The 23,999-nt window shown below is 41.6% G+C and overlaps 1 protein-coding gene across 3 annotated transcripts in view; it reads left to right on the forward strand.

Annotated features, from left to right (window-relative positions):
* MYO16 (myosin XVI) overlaps window positions 1-23,999 on the forward strand; it is a 702,327-nt gene that overhangs the window by 638,490 nt on the left and 39,838 nt on the right. For all 3 annotated transcript variants that reach the window (XM_025364355.1, XM_025364354.1, XM_025364353.1), the window contains exon 33: window positions 17,798-17,956. In XM_025364355.1, coding sequence (XP_025220140.1) covers window positions 17,798-17,956 — 159 coding nt within the window. The remainder of the gene's footprint in view (window positions 1-17,797; window positions 17,957-23,999) is intronic.

Below are 23,999 nucleotides of genomic sequence, written 5' to 3' on the forward strand. Positions count from 1 at the left end.
AAAAAAAAAAAAAAAAAAAAAAAAAAAAAAAAAAAAAAAAAAAAAACCAAAAAAAAAGATTCTAAATATTAGGTAGAACTAACTGTGAAAGATCAAAATTCAAAGACACACAATGACATCCTAAGTCAATATCGTATGGGTTTCAGATGTTTCTATGCCAAATCAAGTACAGTTACCCATTCATTGTTTAGCGACAAGACGCAGGATGCTTTAGAATGACTCAAATGCCCCTGAATTACTCGCGGAAACCTGGGATGTGCTCCAGGACGGTGTTTGCAAATTGGTATTCTCTGCTCCTGATGTCTGAAACAGAAGTTGCAACATTATCATCATTTAATCTCTGACACATTGAAACGAGACTGAAGTATGAGGCATTAGTCTGCCTTATGCAAATCTTGACATCCCATAATGGGATGCAGAGCTTAGCATCCCCTAGGCTTCTTGCCTATGTGCAGGTCTTGTAGTGTTTTATCCTGTCTGAAGCAGTTAAATCTTTTTCACTCCCCTTGATGATTTCTCCCCATGGTGATTTATTTGAGTGTGGGGAGTTGGGGGCGGGAGTGCTCATGAAAATTAGAAAAAGTGTGGAAGATAGTTTACTGATATGCTCTTCTGCTGATGATCTGTGACTGACTGAATTCTTGTCTCATACAAAGTGAGGCGCTCCTCTGCATTCCAGAACCATTTTAAATCAATGTAAAATTTTCCTCATTTTCCAAATGAGTAAGTCCTTTGGGGAAACTAGATTAACATCCGCAGAGAAGGGGGGTCTCCATTTATCACTAAGTGGACATTAAGCAAGGAGGAGCTGTGTGAAGTTTCTTCCCTTGCCATGTTAATAAACCTAGGCTTGACAAGAAGGGAATATGTCTCTTTGGAAGAAAAGGATTTTTTTTTCTAATTTCTTTGCCTCTCTGCAGTAGCCAAGAGTGCCTGTGCCTGAGACTTGCAGCTATATATTTCATTGTTTTTAATTCCCTAAATGTCTAATAGAAATAATACTGTGTTCATCTACACTTTGAAATTAACTTTCAATGTTAATGTATGTATCAGTAACCCAATTTATCTATGTTGAGAGCACAAAGCTCTTTCTTTCCTATATTAATTAGAAATATATATATTTTTAATGCCTAACGATTTGTTGTGAATGTTTGTGACATTTTTCTCCTAACTTATAACACTTTCTCTGTATAAATGCCCAATAATTCATACAGGGAAATTGTGCAAGCAGGAGGCCTATAAACCAGACTTGCATTAACTTGTGGAGTTAATTCCCTTACTGTCATCCAATAAGCTTAATGTAAGCACAGGGATTGCCACTGGAAATCCAAAACACTGATAAACAAATCTGGCATTGCCTCTGCCCTCTCACAGACCACATCAGAGACAGAAGGTGCATCCACTTTCAGTGAAAGAAATTCCAAAGAGGAAAGAATTTCTAACCTGAGGGCCATAAACCACGCGTGGATTCATAGTTGAGCTCCAAGTGGCCCATGAGCCCCCATGGTATATGTGCCACTTGTTTGGGCAGAGGCTTCATAAGCTTCATCGGATCCTCCCAAAATGTCAGTGACGTGGGAAAAGTGAGGAGCCGCTCACTTTTTTTTGAATGTGCACTCACAGCACTTTCTGCGGCCAGAAGAAGAAGGAGGTAAATACCTGAGAGAATCTGAGGGCCTTGCAACCAGAGCTGGAAGAAGGGCAGGAGGAATGCTAGAAGTGGATGACAGGTGGATGGAGCTCTCTAGGTGCAGAAGTCAGGGTAATAGACGCTGCAGGCCGATGGATGAATATAGGGTGAGACATGAAACTTCAGGGTGTGTCGTTCCTTTAGAATATAACCATGAATTTTGAGGAAGAAGGAGGAGAAAATGACTTCCCTTGCATAGAATCAGAGCAGGATAAGCTTTGTACTTGGAAGCTCCTTGTTAGCTTGATGACAAGGCTCTGAATTATCTCCATTGTTTCTCTTCCGTCACACAGGAATTCAGCATTAACTCTTAGCATCTTTCCTACAAAGTGCAAAGAACCAGAGGAAGAAAATGAACAAAAACAGTGCTTCTAGGTACATATGTATAATGAGAAATACTCGGATATACACTGTGACGTGTTAATGGCATCCTGGTCATAATATAAACAGCTATTTGTAGGTGGCTATCTCCTGTTGACCAAGCATATTGACATCTCCTTTCTCCCCCGGACCCTTGCATCTCGTTGAGGTGGGTGAAGCAAGTGTTACCATCCCTATTTATTAATGAGCAATCTGAGACTGAGGGATTAAGTGATTTTCTCATAATCACAAAAACTAATCAGTCTCAAAGTCAGGAATCAAACACCTCTCCTTTCTCCAAACCTTGGATTCTTTCTATTATGTCCTTCATAGTCTCTGAAAACAATAAAATTAAAATAATGATACAGAGTCTCTGTTTGAGAAAGGAATTCCCCTCTGAAGTCAAACACAAACTCATTGCCAGGAAAACATGTGGGAGGTGGACAGATAAAACTGTTTTGCCCATTGTCAATGTCCCGCCAGATGCCGCTTTTGAAACAGAGCATGTTCTTCCTGTACCCCCTGCCTCCTCCTCCTCTTTTTCTCCCCTTTCCTGGAAAATCCTTTCTACCCACCTGCCATGAAGTGTCTTCCGTAGCACCAGGGATCCACAGCACACGTGATAGACTAGGATTATTCCTCAACTCATGTCTCCTCACTTTCCCTTTCCCTTTTTCTTGGCCTCTTTAAAGTTTTGCTTGGGACTGAGTTCCTGATTGCTGAAAAGAAATCCACCCTCACTTGCAGAATGGCCGAGCATATTTTTTGTAGGACACATATGACTTGCTGGGGATGTGGACTTCAACCTCATAAGTGGGGTGTCAGATGCCTGCCCCAGACCTGCCAGAAATTAAATAGGTGGTGGGCCCTCACCTAGCACCAGGAACCCTGCTAAGAACTGTGCAGACAGATGATCAGCAGTGATTCTCAACAGCCATCACGATTGGAACAGGGGAAAGACAGACAATCAAAAAGCCCTCGTCGTCTGTCTCTACAGCAACTTTCTTTAAAAAGGCAAAAATCCATTCCTTTCTCAATTATGTGAATGCAGAAACCGACATCGGTAACGGCAAAGTGAGAAACATGACTGAATAAAGCCAGGGCTATGTTCACAGCCCCTCAATAAATATTTGTTGGGAGAATATAAAGCGGACTGCTCTCGTGACTGTGCTGTCCCCGCTAGGTCATACCACTTCATTATTCTTTGAAACCAAGGAGCAAAACCAAGCAGAAGGTTATGACTATTAAATATTTAGATCAATCTGATAAAAAAGGTACCCTTTGAATTGCATGAACTATCCTGAGAAATTACCTTAACATATTAGCTGTAAATCTGCAGCAGCTAGCATGTCAGTCAGACTAGAGATACGTATCTAGCATAAAGAGTTTATCATTTTTTAGATGAGCCAAATGCAGCAAAGTAGTCTTTGCAACCGGGATGCTCTATACTGCACCGTCAGTGGGGAAAGGATCTGTTGTACCTGAAATTCTGAAAATAAGGCAGTCTTCTCAGAAGTGGATTATCTTTCATAACCAGTAAATATTTTTCATACTATCAACCCGTTAAAGCAAGCAGCTATTGTGTATTGTGTCTCTACACTGGATTGCAAATTAAACTCCCACTGGGGGCTCTAAAGAGAAATCCAGCCCTTTATCCTCTAAGCCACTCAGCAGCTCTCCTTAAGCAAGTTAATAAAGACCTTCCTGACTATCTGCATCTCATTATTGCCACATAATACAATATCCTGGGGTTTTCTTCCTTTTGTGAAGAAATGCTTAGAAACAACATGGTGCATGGAATATTGTCCTAAAGAGAGACTGGGCAGGTGCCCTGCTCTCTCTCTCCTGAAGCGTATTGGAAGAGAAAAACGTATTTCCTAATTACCTACCGGTGTTTAGGCTCTTTATGCCTGACTTGAGTCATTTTTATGATTAATCCCCAGATTAGCCTAGAAAATTTCACGCCATCGTGAGTGAGCTATATTCAATATCATTTCACCCAGTCCTTTATTCAATGAGTCAACACAGTCGTCCACCATGTACTCTGTGCAGAGCTTCTCGGGCCGTTACCGACTCCACCCTGGTTTCTCCTTGAAATCTTCAGTTTTCATACTTAGACCCTGTGCATGGGCAATTAGTGGCCATTTGCAAATTTAATAACACATGTTAATTATAATAAGACAATAAACAATATGATTCATTTCTCTCCCCCACGCAAATGACTAAGTTCTAAACTATGCAGAGCCCAAACAAGGTCAGACATGAACTAGATCCGAGACTTACACTGATTTACAGAACACTGACTGCATGAGACACCTGAGAATTTGTGCATTACCCAAAGTCCTAAAAGCCCACAAAAGAGCTTCCTCATACTGAAAACTCGGACTCATAGTCAAACATAACCCTTTGAAAGAAATCTCCATTTTAAAGCAAGGAAGAACTGATATATGCACAATTGGTACATCACTGTGTCCCTGAAATATATGTACATTTTGGATTTTGGCTTTATTATTTGCTTTTTATGTGAAAAGCTGGATAAACTGAGAAGAAGTAAGTGAAAATAAGAAGACTTAGGCAAAGCAATTAGTGAAAACTTTCACCATACAGGCTTTTCCATGTCACTCAAAAGCAAACAAAAGCTCGCAGCTGTGAAGTTACTTGCTGAGGTCACATCCGTTTGGTGACATTGCATTCCTTTAACTTCGGCTCTCAGGTGAGATGACCGGCTGGAGGGGGTCCAACTGGTTTTAACAGCAGGATGGAGGGGGCATACAGGAGTACAAACAACCAACTTAAAGTAGGTGACCTTCATCATACTTCTGCCAGTTCACAGATCCTTTCTTAGGTAAATAACCAGTGCCCAGCAGCAGATCCTATAAGGCAAAATAGTATATCTTTTTAAAATTTTTTATGAGAATTTTATTGACTCTGTCTCTTGGTATTTAACTACCTTTGTATATATTACTAGTAATAAAGTCCCCTTCGTAACAAAGTCCCCTTAGATTTTTAATCACTAAATTGCCTTCCGAGTGACTATTTCAGTCCTTAAGAGAAGCTATAGGACCTTGATTTCGGAGACAGGAGCACACTCTTGGTGGTGTTCTAGTTCCTTCTAATCACACCCTATTTGCACCACATAAGCATTAGCACAACTAGAGATTTGTCTGAATCACTTACATGTCATACCAGACAGTAAAACTCTCATTGTGAACATTAATTTCACTGATGTAGTTGCAGCTTGGTGGGGGGTCGCCACCATTCACTTACCCAGGCTTGAAATTATCTCTAATTTAGAGGCTGGGGACAGTGACACAGGAAAGAGGCTCTGTGCTTTCTATCTGGAGATGTGGGATCATAAAAATGTCTTTTTAATCTGATGATCATTAAAACACCCAGTGATGTGGCGCCGCGGCTAATCGGAATGCATTTCCATTTCTGTGGGGATTGAGCATGTCTTCGGAACCCTCTGCAATGGCTTTAGAAACCAATGTTCCTTTTATCAGGTGAGAAAATTACCCTATGGCATACCTTTTTAGGCTACAAAATATCAGAGGTTAACTTCTCTGGCAAAATGTTAAACTAGTAGTAGTATTTCCTATTACTATGTTAAACTAGTAGTAGTATTTCCTATTACTATGTGCAATTTGCTTCAAAATTTCAAAAAAGGTCTGGGAAAATCATGAAATACGAAGGGCACACTTCATTCATTTATTCCAAGGAATCTGTTTGGTGCCAGACATTGCATGGAATTGTATGGATTTTTAAAATGAATTGAGGGCTCCCTCTTAAGCAGACCATGGCAGGGAAACTTGAAAACTCCAACGCATCCAAGGAACCAGAAGCACGTTTTACATAGAGATGCTACTCGGGGTTCACAAAACACTACTTAGCCATGATGCTTGTTAAAGACTGCATTTTTACTCATAGTATTCCATTCTCTTTCATTTTAAAATGCGTGTCGTGACCCACTAAATTGATGTCTCAGCCCACAAATATGTCCTCTGAAACACTGGTCTAGAGGGGAGGATTTATACGGACAAACAGGAAACAAAATCTGCAAAGAGAAAATATCAGAACAAGAGCAGGATGTCCACTCGCGTGCTGGAAGCCACTGTGTGCCTTATCCTGCACATTAAAAGGATTTTTAAAAGGGCATGATCAAATTATGTTTTGGAGTAACTATATCAGAATACCTATAGAGGTATAGATATAGATAAAGGATAGATTTTTTTTCTTGCTATTTCTATGTTCATTTGCATGTGAACCTGTATACTTTAGAAATGATTAATCTGGCTGGGCGAGGTGGCTCATGCCTATAATCTCAGCACTTTGGGAGGCTGAAATAGGCAGATCACCTGAGGTCAGGTGATCAGCCTGGCCAACACAGTGAAACCCCATCTCTGCTGAAAATACAAAAATTAGCCAGGCGTGGTGGCAGGCACCTGTAGTCCCAGCTACTTGGGAGGCTGAGGCAGAAGAATCACTTCAACCCGGGAGGCGGAGGTTGCAGTGAGCCGAGATCGCGCCACTGCACTCCAACCTGGGCGACAGAGCGAGACTCCGTCTCAAAAAAAACTAAAAATAATAATAAAAAAAGAGTGATCCATCTGGGCTGATTAATTACTTAAGAAATGAAGAGCTAGGAGAAGGGAAACCCCACCACCGACCTGCCTGGCCCCCTCATGGTGTCTTCCTGTGGTCCCCAGTGAAGTGTGAATCCACTGGAAGCTTAGGCTCAGCCTTTCTCTACTGCGTCCCAGGCATTTGTCCTTCCTGGGTGACTGGCACCTGCCCTGTGGCCCATCAAGGGAAACGGGGTCACATGAGCATATACAGAATTAGTCACTCCAGCCAATCTACCACCAGGAAGAGATACAACCGTTAACGGCTATCAAAGACACAGTCCATGTGGCTTTTCCAGAATTTCGAGAATAATTTGAATCTCCATAGATATTTTAAATTTATTTTCAAGGCCTCAGAGCTCCTGGCAGGGAGCCAGCGAGTGTGGGCAGGTGGGCTGTGCTTCAGCTGGTGTCCACAGGCGCTGCCACACTCTTATTAAAATATGGAAATGTCTTGATGCCAGCTGGTGCAGGGCTGCTGCCCTGAGCTCTCAAGGTCCCCACATCCATCCCACCCCCTTGGGTGGCCTGGCCCAGGCCTGCCACGTTTCTCCTTGGTGAAGTATTGACACAGCAAAATGCTCAAGGTTGATAGCTGAAGCTTGTTCCAATTGGCCCTGGTTTGTGTCTTTTTTGTTATTAAGTACTTTAGATGGGTAAATTTGTAATGAGTTCTGAGCAAGGGATTTGAAAAGACCTCACATCCACCACTGCTATAGTTTTTCTTTTTTTCTCTTTCTGTTTTCTTTAATTTTTGCTGTTTCTTTTTTAGCGGATGACAGGCACCACTAGTTTACCATCCAGGCTGTAGGTGTCACCAACACGAAACACTCTCAACAGAAGAGCAGAGACGTTATCTTCTCCCCTTTGCCTTCTGGGGAAAGTGAGGAGGAACCATTTCCCTCCAGGAAAGCATATGTTGCTGACACCGACTGCGTACTTGACCACACACTGTGGCTCAGGACTCCTGGATTTACATTACCACCTGGCATTGAGGAAATGTAAAAATAACAGCAATATAAATAACCTCATGACCTATAAAAGTATGCGTGAGGAATGGGGCTCTGGGCCAGGCAGGCTTGTTGTTTAGGTATTGCATACTCGGCTAATTATGTATAAAAATAAAATAAAATAAAAGCTACCCAAGTACAAGAAAAGGAAAGGGATTGAAGTGATTTTTTCCCCTTTATGGCAGGGACAGAATAAATGGGCAAAAAAGGATTCAGTTAGTTAAATTTAAAAGGAAATTGGCACAACTTAATTTTCTGTGCATTTTTGGGTACTGAAAACCTTATTTATACTGACAGTCATTTTTTAGCTTTACTATCAATGCATTCTTCCCTTGCTCAGCACATATGTTGTTGAAGACATCGCTCTGTTTCCTACTTCAGTTGGTGTTTTCTAGCACAAACCATCTCCTTCGACTTGGCAGGGGGGTGGGTGACAAGAGTTAGGAGTGAAGGAAGAGCAGACATTTCCTTTCCTCCCTGCTTAACCTGGAGGATAAGTATTTGCGGCACTCGCTACCACAGAAGAATGCTGAAAACATAAGTTCAAGAGGAATTTCGATCTACTCCAGGGTGGTGATTTCATAAGGGGTTATTAACAAGTAGGAAGGAATGCCGGGAGCCCAGCCTGAGACATTTTAGGTCAGTAGAGGGCCGGGCAAATCCAGTTTCTCAGCCCACGCGTCCCTTCCAAGGTCTGCACTGATATATTTTTCTGTTTCTTGAGTAATCGATGTTTATAGAAATATAACCTGTCCACATAGTGTGGGTAACAGCTGTGTCACAAGAGTAACTGCCTGGGAACCCAGTTCTCTTCCCAGATCTCCATCACCACTAGACTTAGACGCCCTCTCTTGATATATTTCTGCAACCATTTGCAAAGGGATGATCAAATCTGGACCACGTTTTCAAAAGGCAATTCGAATTGTGCTGTTCAAAACATACATAACTGCGGTGTGTGACCTCCATGAATTTAACATATTTCCCCTTTAACAGTCTCCACTCTCCTCACATCCACCCATCTCCACATGAACCCTCTCTTCTTGGGTTTCAGATTAGCTTCTGTGGTTCTTTACATCTGAAATTCGTCTTTCTGAGAGGCAATAACACAAATGTTTGGATTATGCTATCATGGAAAGGAAAGAAAATTCTATCGTGTAAAAGAAAAAATGCATTATGTAGAAGAAAACAAATCCCTTCCTAGAAGCTTATAAAGTAGCATGCAGGTCTACTTGAGAGGGTTGTCGAAGCCCTGTTTGCATTTCTTCCTCATGTGCAGTAATACAGGATTTCAGAGAAATCTATATTTCAGAGATTTAAAAGGAGTTGCCCTGTGTAACACAAACTAGATTTGGTTTAACACAAGCTAGACGCCAATTTCAGGTCGAAGTGCTTGTATCCAAATTTAATTACGCACCATCTATGTGTATCTGCGAGTGCTGTCGAGCTGCGACTTCTAAATTTTACAAACGAGAACTTGAGAAGTGGTGGGAGCCTGCCAGGCACCTCTCTCTGCATTTGTACTTTTCCTTAATGCCAAGTGGGAAAAAACAAGCACATTCCCTTCATGCAATAGCCTTTCTGAAGAGGAATTTTCCTATAGAGTTTCAGAATGAGTTATAGCCAGTATGAGTAATGAGTTTAAAATGTATTTTCACATTTTTTATGCCTTACATAGCACTCTCAGTATTAAGTCAGCCAAACAGCTATAGTTTGTTTTTCTCCTGCGTTACTGAAACCCGGATCCCATCTCATAGGATTCCAAAATACACTCTAATTTGATCTCTAGCACAGGTACCTAAGAGAAAAACGGTGTTTTCAGCATCTTGTTGGGGAAACATTCCATGGCTCCTTTCTCTCCCCTGCTTCATGGCCTTTACCCTGCGCTGATGCTGTCAGCGGCCCTCCGCTCCACACAGTCCTGACCTCTGCCAAGGCTCCCGGCCTGCAGCCCCTCCTGCAGAGCAGTCACCTGGGCATCCCCTTCTGCTGCCTTCTCGCACTCAAGAGTGTCTCTTCCTAGAAAATTTCTCCTTCCTGAAAGATTTTTAAGTCTCTCCTAGCTTTTTCCTTATTCAGTCCTAATAAATGCTCTTCTTCAAAAAATTGCCACTCAATTTAATCCTCGGGCCTGTGGCTGTCACTTCAAAGTCAACAAGTACAACCCCGGATGCACCCTGCTCTTCAGGTGGGAGCTGCTGCTCTGAACCACACCCCAGCTGTGGTCCCCATGGGGTCCCAGTTCTCCCTCTCAGAGGGATTGAACTCAGCGTCCTCCTGCCTCCCGACACCTTCCTCTGCTTCCCCAGCCTCTCCCCTGACTCTCTTTCTATTTCTAATCTCTCCTCAAGGCCCATTCAGCTGTATACTTTCTTTGCTAGATTAGTATTTACAAAAAAACAAAAAACAAACCAAAAACAACAAACAAAACCAACACCTTCTTGTTCACAGCATGCCCTTGCTCAAAATACTTGCTGGAACCCACTCCTGTGATGCTCATAGACTCCAAAGCTCTCTGCTCCTGCTTCCCGGTGCGGAGGTGTGGGCAGAGCCAGCCTCCTCTCCCTCAGGAGTGCAGTCAGCTCTGCCTCTGCCTCTGCAGCTTTCCCTTCTTTTTCCCTCCCCTTCTCCACATTCCGTCCGCAACCCAAAATCCACTGCTTCTTCCTCCTGCCTACACAACAAAGGCTCACCTGGCTGCTCCAGCCCACTCTGACCTCTCCTAAGAATTCCTAGAGCATTTTGCAGAGCTCCTATCCCAGCCCCTGGCCCTTTGCAACCTTAACACATGCCTTCAAAGCACCTTGAAGGCAGTCCCCTTAGAGCTGAGTCACTACGGAGAAGCCCCGGGGAAAAGCAACCCTTGGAATGCACCCTGGATGTCCCTGTCACATGGGTTGGCATTATAAGTGTCAAAGGCTTTAACAAATGAATACAACCACCAAAATTAGCCGAGCAGGATGCAAGTCCCACAGTGATGCTTCCAGATTATTCAGTCTTCTATACTCCTCAGGTAGTACCTTTTCTTCTTGCACATACCCAGTTGTCATAAATTCTTGTCATCTGTTGTGCCCCATAGCCCTTCTAAAATGTAAGCGCTCAATGGATTGTTTCTCTCAGGCGAATATTTCTTTAAGTTCTAAAGTAAATCTTAGCACCAGGTTTGGACCTTGTAGGACGTGAATACCTATTGAATCTATGGAGAACTCCCTAGTTTGGGGGAGGAATATGGTTTGCTCATGGCCCACCCCTCTTCCTTTCTTCTTCGTTCAGTTCTCACGTTCCCCAGAGTGGCCGCTGCACTCAAGAGCATCTGTTTGCCTTCCCAGGGGTAAACCACGCACTGTCCTTTCTGCGAAGTTTCTTGTCACTCTTGGTTTGGAGCAAGGGCTCATCTCAACCTCCATTATGCTCCCTGTCTCTCCAGCTCTCCCAGAATTATTCAAGGACATTTCCCTCTCCCCAGTAAGCAATGTCTCTCCACTCCTGCAGAATTTTTGCCTTCTTCCTTAAGAGAAGTTCCCCTTCTCACCCTCCATCCTACCTCCCCCTCCCTCCACAAAATCCTTCCTGTGTCTCCTCTCCCAGACACATCCCTGATGTTAACTTATTCATGCCTCTTCTATCAGGGCAAACTTATAAAACAGTCTTGTTACTGTATGAGGAGTTAGGCTTTTCCCATAAAACATTTCCAAGGTGAGCCAGAGGTGACATTGCCTTTGTAGTCTCATTCAGTGACCTCACACCTATTTCTCCTGCCAGCCTGTGAATTACTCAAGGGTAAAGATCTCATCATGTGGATTATGGCTAGAGGCTCTATGCCTGAGACCCATTTTGGTTTTTGTCTAGAGATTGAAGCATATACAATTGGGGAGACGTGAGCTTCTTTAAAAAAAAAATAATAAAGATGAAAAATGAACATGTAGAGCGTTAAGTGGACATTTATTCACAATGAGAAAACAAATCAAAGTATGCATTTACAAAGTATTACAAATGTTAACTGTCTGCACATTGCTTGAGCCCCTCCCTGGGCCTTGGAAGGGGCCTGGGGAAGAGAGGGATGCATGGAAGCCCCCTCACTTAACTACGGGTCAACCCACTGTGCCCACTCCAGTCACCACGATTCCAGAGTCACACTCAGCACAGTCAAAGCATGCCAACATTTATCAAATTGATTTTTATCTCCTGATATTCCAGATTGTAAAGCAATGTAAAGTACGATTTTACAAAACTATTTATGGACCTTGTGTCTTTGAATTCTCAAACCATGGGTCAGGAATCAATTTTAAACAACCATAGGTCTTTTCTCTCATAAGTTAACAAGCTTAGGTAGAAAACAAACAGCTCCACTCCACTGCATAAAAGAAAATATTCACCTCATGCAATGAGATATTTTCCTTATCTTACAATTTTAAATAAGTAAAGATCAGCACTCAAAGGTAGATTAACACTGAAAGTGCTTCCATAAACTGTCAATCTTGTGTGAATGGGGAGGAATGATCATTGTGGTGCATGGCTTTACTGTACTGATTTGCATAAAATTTCCCTTTAGTAAATGTGCAAGCTATTTTACAGGTACAGAAAGTGTAGCTCCTTTCAGAAAGAAAATTGCTATAGCAACATTGTTAAAACTAATTTATTGTTCATTCACCTTTTTTCTTTTTCAACAAATATTAATTGAGCACCATCTGTGTGCCAGGCTGTATTCTAGGCGCTGAAAATACAACGCACATTGTATTTGCCCACATTCCGGAGGAAGGAGACAGAAAACAAACAATTGGGCTGTTCTGTGCCATGCAGGGAGAAGGACTGTGTAGGAAACTAAAGCAAGGAGTGGGGACGGGAACTGACCTGGCGAGGAAGACGGGTGCTGTTTTTCAGAAGGTCATCCAGAAGGCCTGAACGCAGTGCAGCTGCCATGCCCTGCTGGATGCCGGAGAAGGAGAGAGAGGCCGGGAGGCTGACAGGGCTGGGAAGGCAAGACCGAGGCCAAGGCCTAAGGCGTGTAAGACGGGCAGGGGCCCAAGGCCAACAGGAGCCAGGGCATGCAAGGTCCTCTCAGCCTCAGGAAGCCTTTGGATCTTAATGTGAATCAACTCAGAAACCAGCAGAGAGGCTGCAGTTGGAAATGACATGATCCGACTTATGTTTAAAGCAAGGTTTCTCGGCCTCAGCACAGTTGACATTCTGAGCTGGATACTATAATTCTAGGCTGGGGGACTATCCTGTGCACTACAGGATGTTTTGCAGCATTTCTGGCCTCTGCTTACCAGACACCAGGAGCAAACCCCTGGCCCAATTGTGACAACTAAAAATGTCTCCAGACATTGCTGAATGTCCCCTGGGGGTCAGAAAGCCCCTCCTATCAAGAGCCACAGTTTAAAACAGAATCACATTGACTGGGAGTGATATTTCAGTTATATAGAAACTAGCACAAGACAACCAAATTTTTTGTATTGTTAATACAATACAATGTTAATACAATGTTAGAGATTTGCTCTCACTAGATTAAAATTCAACGTAAATGTACCTACACTGCATGCTTGTAGTTAATAATCATATCCTAATGCGAAGGCCAAGACTTTATTTTTGAGTCAGATCCTGATGTGATTCAATTCTCTTGTACCTGTAAAAACAGCACCAAGCCTGAGATCATAGAGAAATCTTGTTAATAGGCTAAAAGAATACGCTACAGGTATCCAAACCAACCCGTGTTACCATGGACCCAACCACAGGATGCCACTGAACTACACAAACCCTGACTTCACCAAATGCAGAGGCACAAAAATGTCCCAGACACACCTTTAAATATTATACAGGATTTACAGTATTCACTTCCCTATTGTTTCCCTAAATTCACTGAGAGTTTCAAATATTTTCTTTCGATGTGACTTTTCTTCAGTCTCAGAACTCTGCTAGCCACTGCTTGAAGGCATGAAAAGGCTTGATGACATTGTTTGCACCTTATTATTTCTAAAATTCCCCTGAAAGCATGCATCATGTATACGCACTTTTAACAAAGACCTCTTCAGACTTCATGCCATTGTCCTCTTGATGTCTGATTGTTGTAATTCCCTCAGTGCTGAAGTGCTGGGTAACGGGAGTGCTTTTGACAAGGAATTTTGTGTGCTAAGCTACCACTTTACAGGAGAACCCAACCATCCAGAGTTTCTGCATTCGATCCTCAATGTGTTGAATCTAGAAATTAACAAGTCAGGGCACGGCTGCTTTCACGTGTTTGGATCTAACTGGGAGAAGGGTGTTTATGAGCGGAGGCTGATGCATAATTCAGTAGAATGCCCTGGCTACTACAAGCAGAGGAGAACCCCAAAGTGGGGATGTCGTACTGAAGCCGCAGCACTATTGCAGCTGCCAGAGTGCAGCTTTGCAGCCTACAGTTTTCAGTTCATTACCACTGAGGCCTGGGTGGTTAACTCGTCACAGGAAAGAAGCTGTCATATCCTGTCCTTTATATCAGCAAATGAAACAGTGAAGGAAAACTTTACATAGAGGAACCAAGAGTAAAAGAACGAGTGTCGGGGGACTGCTGAGCCCTCTGGGCCTCAGTCTGAATCTGGCTGCCATGCCGTGAGCTGTGAAATGTTTACATGGAGATTAACCTCCCCAAGCCTCAATGACCTTATCTCAAAAATAGGCGTAATAGTGACAACTCTTCAGAATTGTCATGAGAACAGAGCTAAACCAAGCACCACATCTAGCACGGAATTGGCACCTAATATGCACCCGGGTGATGGTAACTATTGTAAGAGCAATGGGAGGAAGTGTCATGCTGACCATTAATTCTTACACCTTACATTAAGAAGGGCCTATTCCTTTATTCCCATCCAGAGCCAGCCTTAAGTAGATACATGTTTTTAAGATTTAAAAAATTAAAATAATTATAAATTAAGATTGAAAAAATTAAAATTTAGCAGATAATTCAAGGATTTAAGCCTAACCTATATGACCACTTAAAAGAATATCATGGTGGCTGAGCACAGTGGCTCATATCTGAAATCCCAGCACTATGGGAGGCCAAGGAAGGCAGATCACTTGAAGTTCAAGACCAACCTGACCAACATGGTGAAACCTGCTCTCTTCTAAAAAATACAAAAGTTAGCCAGGCATGGTGGCACGCACGTGTGATCACAGCTACTCTGGAGGCTGAGGCAGGGGAATATCCTAGGACACAGAGGTTGCAGTAAGTCGAGATCGTACCACAGCACTCCAGCCTGGGCAGCAGAGTGAGAGACACTGTCTCAAGAAACGAAATTAAAAAAACCCAAAAAACATATCTTGGCTACAGTTTAACCTGCCAGTTGAAAACCAGAAATACTTTTAAACTTTAATCACAAAAATGAGAATTTTGGCTATAATTTAAATACATCAGTTGATGAGATAGAAATCAGTCGTGAGGGAGGCCAGCCTGAAGTATTCAAACCGAGAGTCAGCAAGTGTCTCAGAGGATTCGCTTATCGCCACCAGGTGTAAGAGGACTGTCCTCATTCAAAGCCTTGGGGGAAGCCCTCACTGCGCTGAGAATAAAACCTCTCAGTTCCTCTCTGGTGGTTTCCCAGGCCCTGACTCATTAGTACCGGGTTCCTTGAAAATGGTGAGCTCTTTCCTGCCTTGGGGTATTTACGCATGGTGTGGAGGTTGCCTTTCTAAAACCATGAGCTGAAATGCGACCTCATGGACCTCACCCACCTTGCCTGGTTGCCCACCAGTGTTTTCCACTTACTAGGTTTTCCACGCAGCTCTAAGTCCACCATGTTTAATTATCTGCTTGTGCATCTGCTTGTTTATTGCCAATCACCTTTTTGGGAGAGAAGCTCCCAGGTACCAGGCAGTGGTATTCATTATGTATCTCCCACGCTCAGTGAGTATCTTGCACATAGTAGGCACCCAATAAATAACTGAATTAAAAAATGCAAAAATAAAATAGGTGAAAGAAACATAAAAGCAGGTGAGTACATCTTGAGCCAGTTTTAAAACAGAACCCGTTTTACTGGCATTCAGAAACTTAAGGGGAAAAAAAAAAAAAAGCCAAACTAGACTTGACCACATTGAATAAGTATTCTTTCAGTTTCAGCCCGTTCAACAATTGCTCATCATCAAGAGCTAAAACAGTTAAGATCACCTGACTTTCACTTTTGTTGCCATTCTTGTACATGCTAACTTGACTGAAGGTCTTTGTTTTTTATGTATAATGGAGTCAGAAGGCACAATGGCTCACTGGATCATTTAAGTATAAACTCTTCTGCCTAGTTTTCAAAGTGCCAATAGTTTTGCCTTTATTCCATCTATCCAGCATTTCCTGCTTATGAATCTTGACCTGCTTTCCTTTCTGGGCAGAGCAGGCTGTGTTCTGTGCTTGTAAAGGAGAGGTCCCTGCGGGTGATCTGACCAAGGTCCTGACTGGTGGGTAGGAAGACTCTGGGCTGATGCGGGAGAGGGCATGAGTGCACCAAAGCAAGAAAACAGGAGTCAATATTGGAGAATTTGGATAAACATGCATTGCTTGTAGTGCTATTTGAGGGTATGTCTTGGGAGGCAAGAGGGGATAATGTCAAGGAAGGAGTTAGGAGGGACCAAGTCAAGACCAGCCTTGAGAGATGAGCTCTGGGGAGCTGGAGCGAGCCTGCCTGCCTGCCTGCCTTCCTTCCTTCCTTCCTTCCTTCCTTCCTTCCTTCCTTCCTTCCTTCCCTCCTTCCCTCCTTCCTTCCTTCCTTCCTTCCCTCCCCTCTCCCTCCATCCCTCCCTCCCTTCTTTCCTTTTTTCCTTCCTTCCATTGTTTTCCTGTCTTCCTCCCTCCTTCCCTCCTTGTCTCCTTCCTACCTTCTTTCTGTAGATTGTAACCAACAGCAGTTTATCCAAAAGTTTTCAGCATGGAAAAGACATAATCCAATTTATCTTTTAATGAAAAATAAAGACTGAATAATAATCAGAACATACACGTTAAAGTTCCATTCTGTCTCTTTTCAGCTGTATGACTGAGTAACCCTAATTCCTTCTTCAGCAAAATAGGGATAACATGTCTGCCTATGGAAGTACTGGTGATTGGGATTGGGGTGGTAAAACACTGTTCTGCCATATTTAAAGTATAACAAAGCAAATGATGCGTGTTGTCCCATTCAAATAATTTGTTAGCCTAAATCTTTAGAAAGGCCTAACTTTAAGACAGTCAGAATCAACTGTGTCCCAACAGAAAAGAACCAGTCTCACACATATCCCTGATGCTGAATCAAAAGTCTCCAATAGGTTGCAGCTTTTTTGAGGTTCCTTGGGAAGCAAGAGCCAATCCCAGGTGCACCTGTGAAGTCTGAGAAAGGAAACCTGGCAGAGGTGGTGATGGGGGGATGTCTGACCCCTTGATGGACAGTCGTGCCTGATTTGCAAAGTCTGATTGTGTGCCTAAGGGTAATGCAGTGACCATGGGGAAACCTACCTCCGTTAGATATTGCTCCAAAGAGCAAGCATTTGCTGTGTTTTGCTTTATTAATACTACGTCACTTTTAAAAGTCTTCATTAGGCCCTTCAGTGGAATTTGGACAGTGGCTTCTGTGTTCCCGCCTCTCAAAACACTTAATATAGGACATGCATTACATATTTAAGTAATTATCTTAGTGTGCAGAATGCAGAAGTTGAGTATTGAAGTTTAGTATTCCAATATGGACACTAAAAATGTTTATAGTGATGTTGAAAATAGCACCATAGTGTTTCTTTCACTCAAGTGTTTCTTATTTTTTCCAAAGCTATAAGATTGCCTAAATTTATTTAAATTTAATAATTCAGAAAACTCCTGAAACATGAACTCATTGCTTTCTCATGATAGGCAATACTATAATGACAAGTTATTTGATCTGTGACATCAAAAATTCTTTATAAATAGGGTTGAATGCAACAAATTATTTGTACCACTTAACACTTTCCCTTTAACAGTGTTGTGGCAAAATTTGGTGAATATTATATAGGCCACAAATTTGATTAAAGATTATTATTATTTTAAATGTCATGAATGTTTGATTTGATGTTTTATTATTTTCTCCAAATGTTTTATTCGGTGTATTCAGTACATGTCATCAGAAAATAATGATGTTTTCTAAAATTTATTTTAGGTTTTGAAACTAACATGAACCTAAGTAGTCGGGATGACCCTAGTACATCAGAAATTACTTCCGAGACTCAAGATAGAAATGCAAATAACCATGGAATTCAGTTATCTAATTCACTATCTAGTGCTATCACTGCTGAAAATGGAAATTCCATCTCAAACGGTAAGCACTTTTTAAACTCAGAAGTAAATGGATAGAAGTTTTAGGCTGTATCAACTTTCTAGGAGGAATGGATTTAACATATGAAAATGAAGAAGGGTTAAGAACCGGAAAATAGAAAATAAACCATGAAACTCTCCTGCAGGTATTGTTGTCAGCATATGATTGCTTCAGTTAAAGAATTGGAATTGTATTCACTCTTTGTTGACTTTTCTGAAATTTTATGGAGTATTAATCTAATTGGTCTAAAATTAGTATACTGAGAAGGCGGCAATGGATTATCTACCAATATTTTTAATTAAAAAATTATTCTGGAAACTAAGAAATGTGAAGGAAAATAATATTAAAGAAATGATAAGTGCCAGACTGGCTTCAGGTATTTTACATACATCAATGAGTGCCACATTTAGAAAGTGGCTTGGTTGCAGGTACAAAAGCTGAGGATCATGCAAGTATTTTCTCTCACAAATAAAAGAAGACAAAGGCTTCTGGGAATAACTGATGGGAAGATTCAGACCAACTATTCCTGAGAGGCTCCTGCATGGTTGGAAAAAACATGTTTGTTTAGTCTAATTAGAGGCATGGGAGAACCATCACGATGCTGAAATTCTGGGAAGCAGCTGAAGACCTGGGAGTGGGGTGCAAGGTGAGCTGAAGCAAGGAAGCCCACACTTGAGGCTTGGCTCATGGGGACAAAGGGGTACCCACATTGTTCGGAGAAGGCAGCTAAGAAGTCGAGTTGTGCTTCTGACTGCCTTCTCAGATTACAGGGCAAGAAACTGAGTCATGGCCCCACCAAGGCCTTGGGGTGGGGCCTTCAAGTGTTCTTCCCAAGAGTCAGAGTGAACCAGAACCAAGAGCCATGTGGAGTTGCCCAGAAGCAACCAGGCCTACACGTACCTGGGAGAAACACGTGTAAATCTACCCCAAAGGGTAGTAATAGCATACCAGGCTTCAAAACATTCTTAGAAACCATTTTTCAAATGCAAAGTCCAACACAGTTAGAAATAACCAGGCATAGGAGGACACAAAATAAGTTGAAAAATTACAAGCCGAGACATATGTCAATTGCAATATGTCCACAGGGATTCAAAAGATTGGAATTCAAAGATTGGCTTGTATGCCTTAAAACAAGTATGTTTACTGAGCCCCCCACAAAATAAAACGAGAATTTCAGCAGAAATGGGAAACTATAAGGAAATCATCAAATGGAAATTCTGAATTGGAAAATGCTGTAATAAAATTGAGTACAACAGAGGATAAAGTTAAACTTAGTTAGATATAGTTGTTGAAAAACAAAACAAGGGCCGGGCGCGGTGGCTCACGTTTGTAATCCCAGCACTTTGGGAGGCCGAGGCGGGTGGATCACGAGGTCAGGGGTTCGAGACCAGCTTGACCACCATGGTGAAACCCCGTCTCTACTAAAAATACAAAAATTAGCTGGACGTGGTGGCGCACACCTGTAATCCCAGCTACTCAGGAGGCTGAGGCAGGAGAATTGCTTGAACCCAGTAAGCGGAGCTTGCAGTGAGCAGAGATCATGCCACTGCACTCCAGTCTGGGCGGCAAAACGAGACTCCGTCTCAAAAAAAACAAAACAAAACAAAACAAAACAAAACAAACAAAAAATAACTGGGGAAGTGGAAGATAACTCAGAAAATCTCCAGAACGAAACAGACTGAAGCAAAACAGAAGAATGGAAACTCTGGACAATGGTTTAGAGATATAAAGGACAATGAGAAGGATGACTGAAGTCTTAGGGAAAGAAGAGGAAGTGCATGAGCAGAAGAAAGACTTGGTGAGAAATGTTAGAGCCTCTCCCAACACTGACGAAAGAGCATCAGGAAATGGATTTAAGTTGGCAGGTTTTTATAACGTTCAACATATATTCTTCATGAGATCCAGCAGTCTGACTCCTCAGTATCTTCCCAAGAGAAATGACAGCAGTGTTCACATAAACACCTGTATGCAAATGCATATGGTGACATTATTCATCATCACATAAAACTGGAAATAAATTCAGTGTCTTTCAGCTGGTGACTGGCTTGTATTAGTGATCCACCACTGTGCGAAATATTACTCCCAATACTTGGAGGCTTAGGTGAGAAATGGTTATTATTTCAGAGTTTCTGTGGGCCAGGAAGCTGTGTGTGGCTTAGCAGGGTGCCTTTGGTTTAAGGTCCCTTGTGAGACAGCAATCAAGCTGTCAGCCAAGACCACAGTCATCTTGAAGGCTGATCCATTTTCAAGGTCACTCAGATGGCTATTGGCAGGCCGCAGAAGGTTCACATCCAAGTCAACTCACATGGGCCTCTCCACAGGGCAGCCTCCCAGCACGGCAGCTCTCCCCACACCCCTGGGCAAGCAATCCAAGAGACAGCACCAAAGATGGAGGCTGCAGTCTTCACATAACCCAGTCTTGAAAGTGACACCCCAGCACTCTGTCACATTTGATGGAGTCACTAAATCCAGGCCACACTCAATGGGTGGGGAGTCCGTGAGTGCCTGGAGGTGAGCTCACCAGCATCTCACAGGCCAAACTAGCACATGGATGAAGTCTGCAATAAATAAGAGTGATCAACTGTAACGAGCATCAAAAGGGATGGCTAAAACATTGTGTTGAGGTAAAAAAAAAAAAAAAAAAAAAGTCAAAAGACTAAGTGTGATCCTGCTTATATGACATTTGGGGAGAAGCAAAGCTGTGGAGACAGTTGAGTGGTTGCTGGAGGCCGGGCATAATGGCAGCAGATGAAGTTCAGAAGGACATGTGTTGTTATAGACAACCGGGAGGGTTCATGTCTCTGTAGATGCACAGATTTGTATGTCTAAAAAAGGTGAATCTCACTATCTCTAAATTACACCATAATCAATCCAACTGTTGTAGAAATGAAACAGAAATCTTTGCAAAGCCTGAGTAGGATACATAAAACTTTCCTAGGTGTGTATCATAGTAAAACACCTATAAAATAAAGACCAAATAGAGGTAAAAATATGTACTACCTTCAAAAAGCAGCAACTGAAGTCCAAAGACAATGAAATAACATAGTTAACATGCTCAAATAAAATAACTGCCCCCCAAAAATTCCTGTAATAATGAAAGGGAGTTAAGAATATTTTTAGGAAAAAAAATTAAAATGAAAAGAATTAAACATTGACAGACTCAGAATGCTTCCAGATAAAGGAAAGAATAAAGAATAACTAAAAAGGCAAGTAAAAATGGAAGGGGTAAAATAGTATTTAATATTGTATACTGATAAACCTACCTTGCCAGTTGTAACCTCAAAGGTAACCCCTGAAAGAATATTGGTGGGGTAGATAATTTCCAAACCAGTAAAGACAGAAAGATAAAATCATAAAAAGTCAACTCCAAAGATGAAAAAAAGGGGTAAAATAGGAAAAATAGGGCAAGTAGAAAGTTCTGAGGCAGTAGATATAAAAGCACATATGAAAATAAACCTTATTTAATTAAAATAAATTTTAAAAGACTCATTTAATGTAAATTTATATGAAAAATGATTAACAGAATATTTTAAAAACTAAGATTTCTGAAAACAGTAAAACATAAGGATTCTGAAACATTAAATGTCAAGGGATAGAAAAGAAAAAGATATAACGTGCAAATATTTAAAAAGCAGCAAAAACAGTGCTCATATATTTGCATGTCAAAAATTACATCTCTAGGCCCGGCGCGGTGGCTCACGCCTGCAATCCCAGCACTTTGGGAGGCCGAGGCAGGCAGATCACTGAGGTCAGGAGTTCAAGACCAGCCTGGCCAACATGGTGAAACCCCATCTCTACTAAAAATACAAAAATCAGCTGGGTGTGGTGGTACATGCCTTTAATCCCAGCTACTCGGGAAACTGAGGTAGGAGAATCTCTTCATCCCAGGAGGTGGAGTTGGCAGTGAGCTGAGATTGTGCCACTGCACTCCAGCCTGGGCAACAGAGCCAGACTTCATCTAAAAAAAAACAAAACAAAACAAAACAAAAACCCTCTAATATTCAAGAAGAAATCACAAAATAAATTCAAAACCCAAACATTTTAACTAATGACAATGCAAATATGAAAACAGAAGTTTTAGGACATGACTAATGTCTTTTGTGTATGAATGGAAGGGGTTCAGATGCAGTGTCAGTATGGTCAATATGTGGCTGTACGGCATTGTGGCCATGGCTGGGCTTTTAGTGTCCACATCAACTGAATAATATATATTGTACTGATTAAGTCGTTTCATGTGCTTCACTCCATCCCATCCTCCCACCTTGCCACCTTCTGAGTCTCCAGTGTCTATTATTCCACACTCTATGCTCAAGTGTACACGTTATTTAGCTCCCACTTATAAGTGAGAACACGCAGCATTTGTCTTTCAGTGTCTTAGTTATATCACCTAAGATAATGGCCTCCAGTTCCATCCATGTTGCTACAAAAGATCTCTTAAGAAATGGAAATGTATGGCTTCAAACATTTGCATCACAAGAGAACAAATACAACAAGTGTTAAAAGTATCTAGAAATTAGAAACAGAACAAAAACTAAATACCACGAAAATAGAAGGAAAGATACGATAGTGATAATAAGAACACAAGTTATTGAAATATAAAACAAATAAAATAATGTAAAGGGGTAGAAAGGAAGGAAAGAGAAAGTTTATCTTTTAAATTATCTTTGAAAACATTAATAAGATTGAAAATTTTCTTGCAATGGGATAGAGAAATAGAGAAAATGGACACAAAAAACAGATTTTAGATTGAAAAGAGGACATCAATACAGATCTGGCTGAAATTAAAAATAAGAGAATATTACAAACAGTTTTATGCCAAGATAAATTTGCAAATGTACATGAATACATTCTCAAAAAAAGGAAAAATAGAACTAAAGAAAATGGACAAAAGAAGTAGGAAAGCTAAATAACACTGTAAATGTTAAATTAATGCAATTTGTAATTGAATGCCTTCCTGCAAGGAAAGCTCCAGAATCGGATGGTTTCTCCCCTAGATTTTTCCAAAATTCTAAGGATGAAATAACTCCAATGTCACATAAACACTTTCAGAGAACAGGAAGGAAGAAGGAGAAAGAACATAATATTACTCCAGCTTGCATAATTAGCCACTTAATTTATGACAAAATTGGCATGTTAGGGCACTGGGGAAGAATAATTGATTGCTATCCATGTGAGGCAAACAGTGAAACTTGACCCTGCCTAATGCTATACACACAAAACAATTCCTGATAGATTATAGAGCTCTATGTCAAATGTCAAATAATAAGATGGATAGAAGAAACAATAGAACATCTTTCTTTCTTCGTAAAAGGAAAGACGGCCTTCTTAAGCAAGACACAAAAGTTTTAACCATAGGCCGGGCGCGGTGGCTCAAGCCTGTAATCCCAGCACTTTGGGAGGCCGAGACGGGCGGATCACGAGGTCAGGAGATCGAGACCATCCTGGCTAACACGCTGAAACCCCATCTCTACTAAAAATTACAAAAAACTAGCCGGGCGAGGTGGCGGGTGCCTGTAGTCCCAGCTACTTGGGAGGCTGAGCCAGGAGAATGGCATGCACCCGGGAGGCGGAGCTTGCAGTGAGCTGAGATCCGGCCACTGCACTCCAGCCTGGGTGACAGAGCAAGACTCCGTCTCAAAAAAAAAAAAAAAAAAGTTTTAACCATAAAGAAAAAGGAAAAAATAACATAAATAGGGAGAAAATATTTTCAACACATTTACCCAACAAAGGCTAATATTCAACGTTTATTTAAATCAAAAACAAAAGACAGCTTAAAAGAAAATTGGACAGAATACGCAAATACGACTTAGAAAAACATTTTTAATGGATTCCAACCTCGTTAGTAACTAGAGAAATGTAACTTAAGACTCCAGGACGATGCTACCACACACACTCTAGAATTACAGACCTGCCTGACAAGGAAGAGGTGCTCAGAGAACCAACTGCCACAAAGTGAGGACGGCGATTTCATTCGGAGGAGAAGGCCAGCAGCTATTTGGAGAGATGACCACAGGAGCTTCTGCAGAGCTGCCAGTGTTGTATTTCT

Source organism: Theropithecus gelada, chromosome 17 (genome assembly GCF_003255815.1).
Source record: "Theropithecus gelada isolate Dixy chromosome 17, Tgel_1.0, whole genome shotgun sequence".
In the NCBI taxonomy this organism is placed as follows: domain Eukaryota; kingdom Metazoa; phylum Chordata; class Mammalia; order Primates; family Cercopithecidae; genus Theropithecus; species Theropithecus gelada.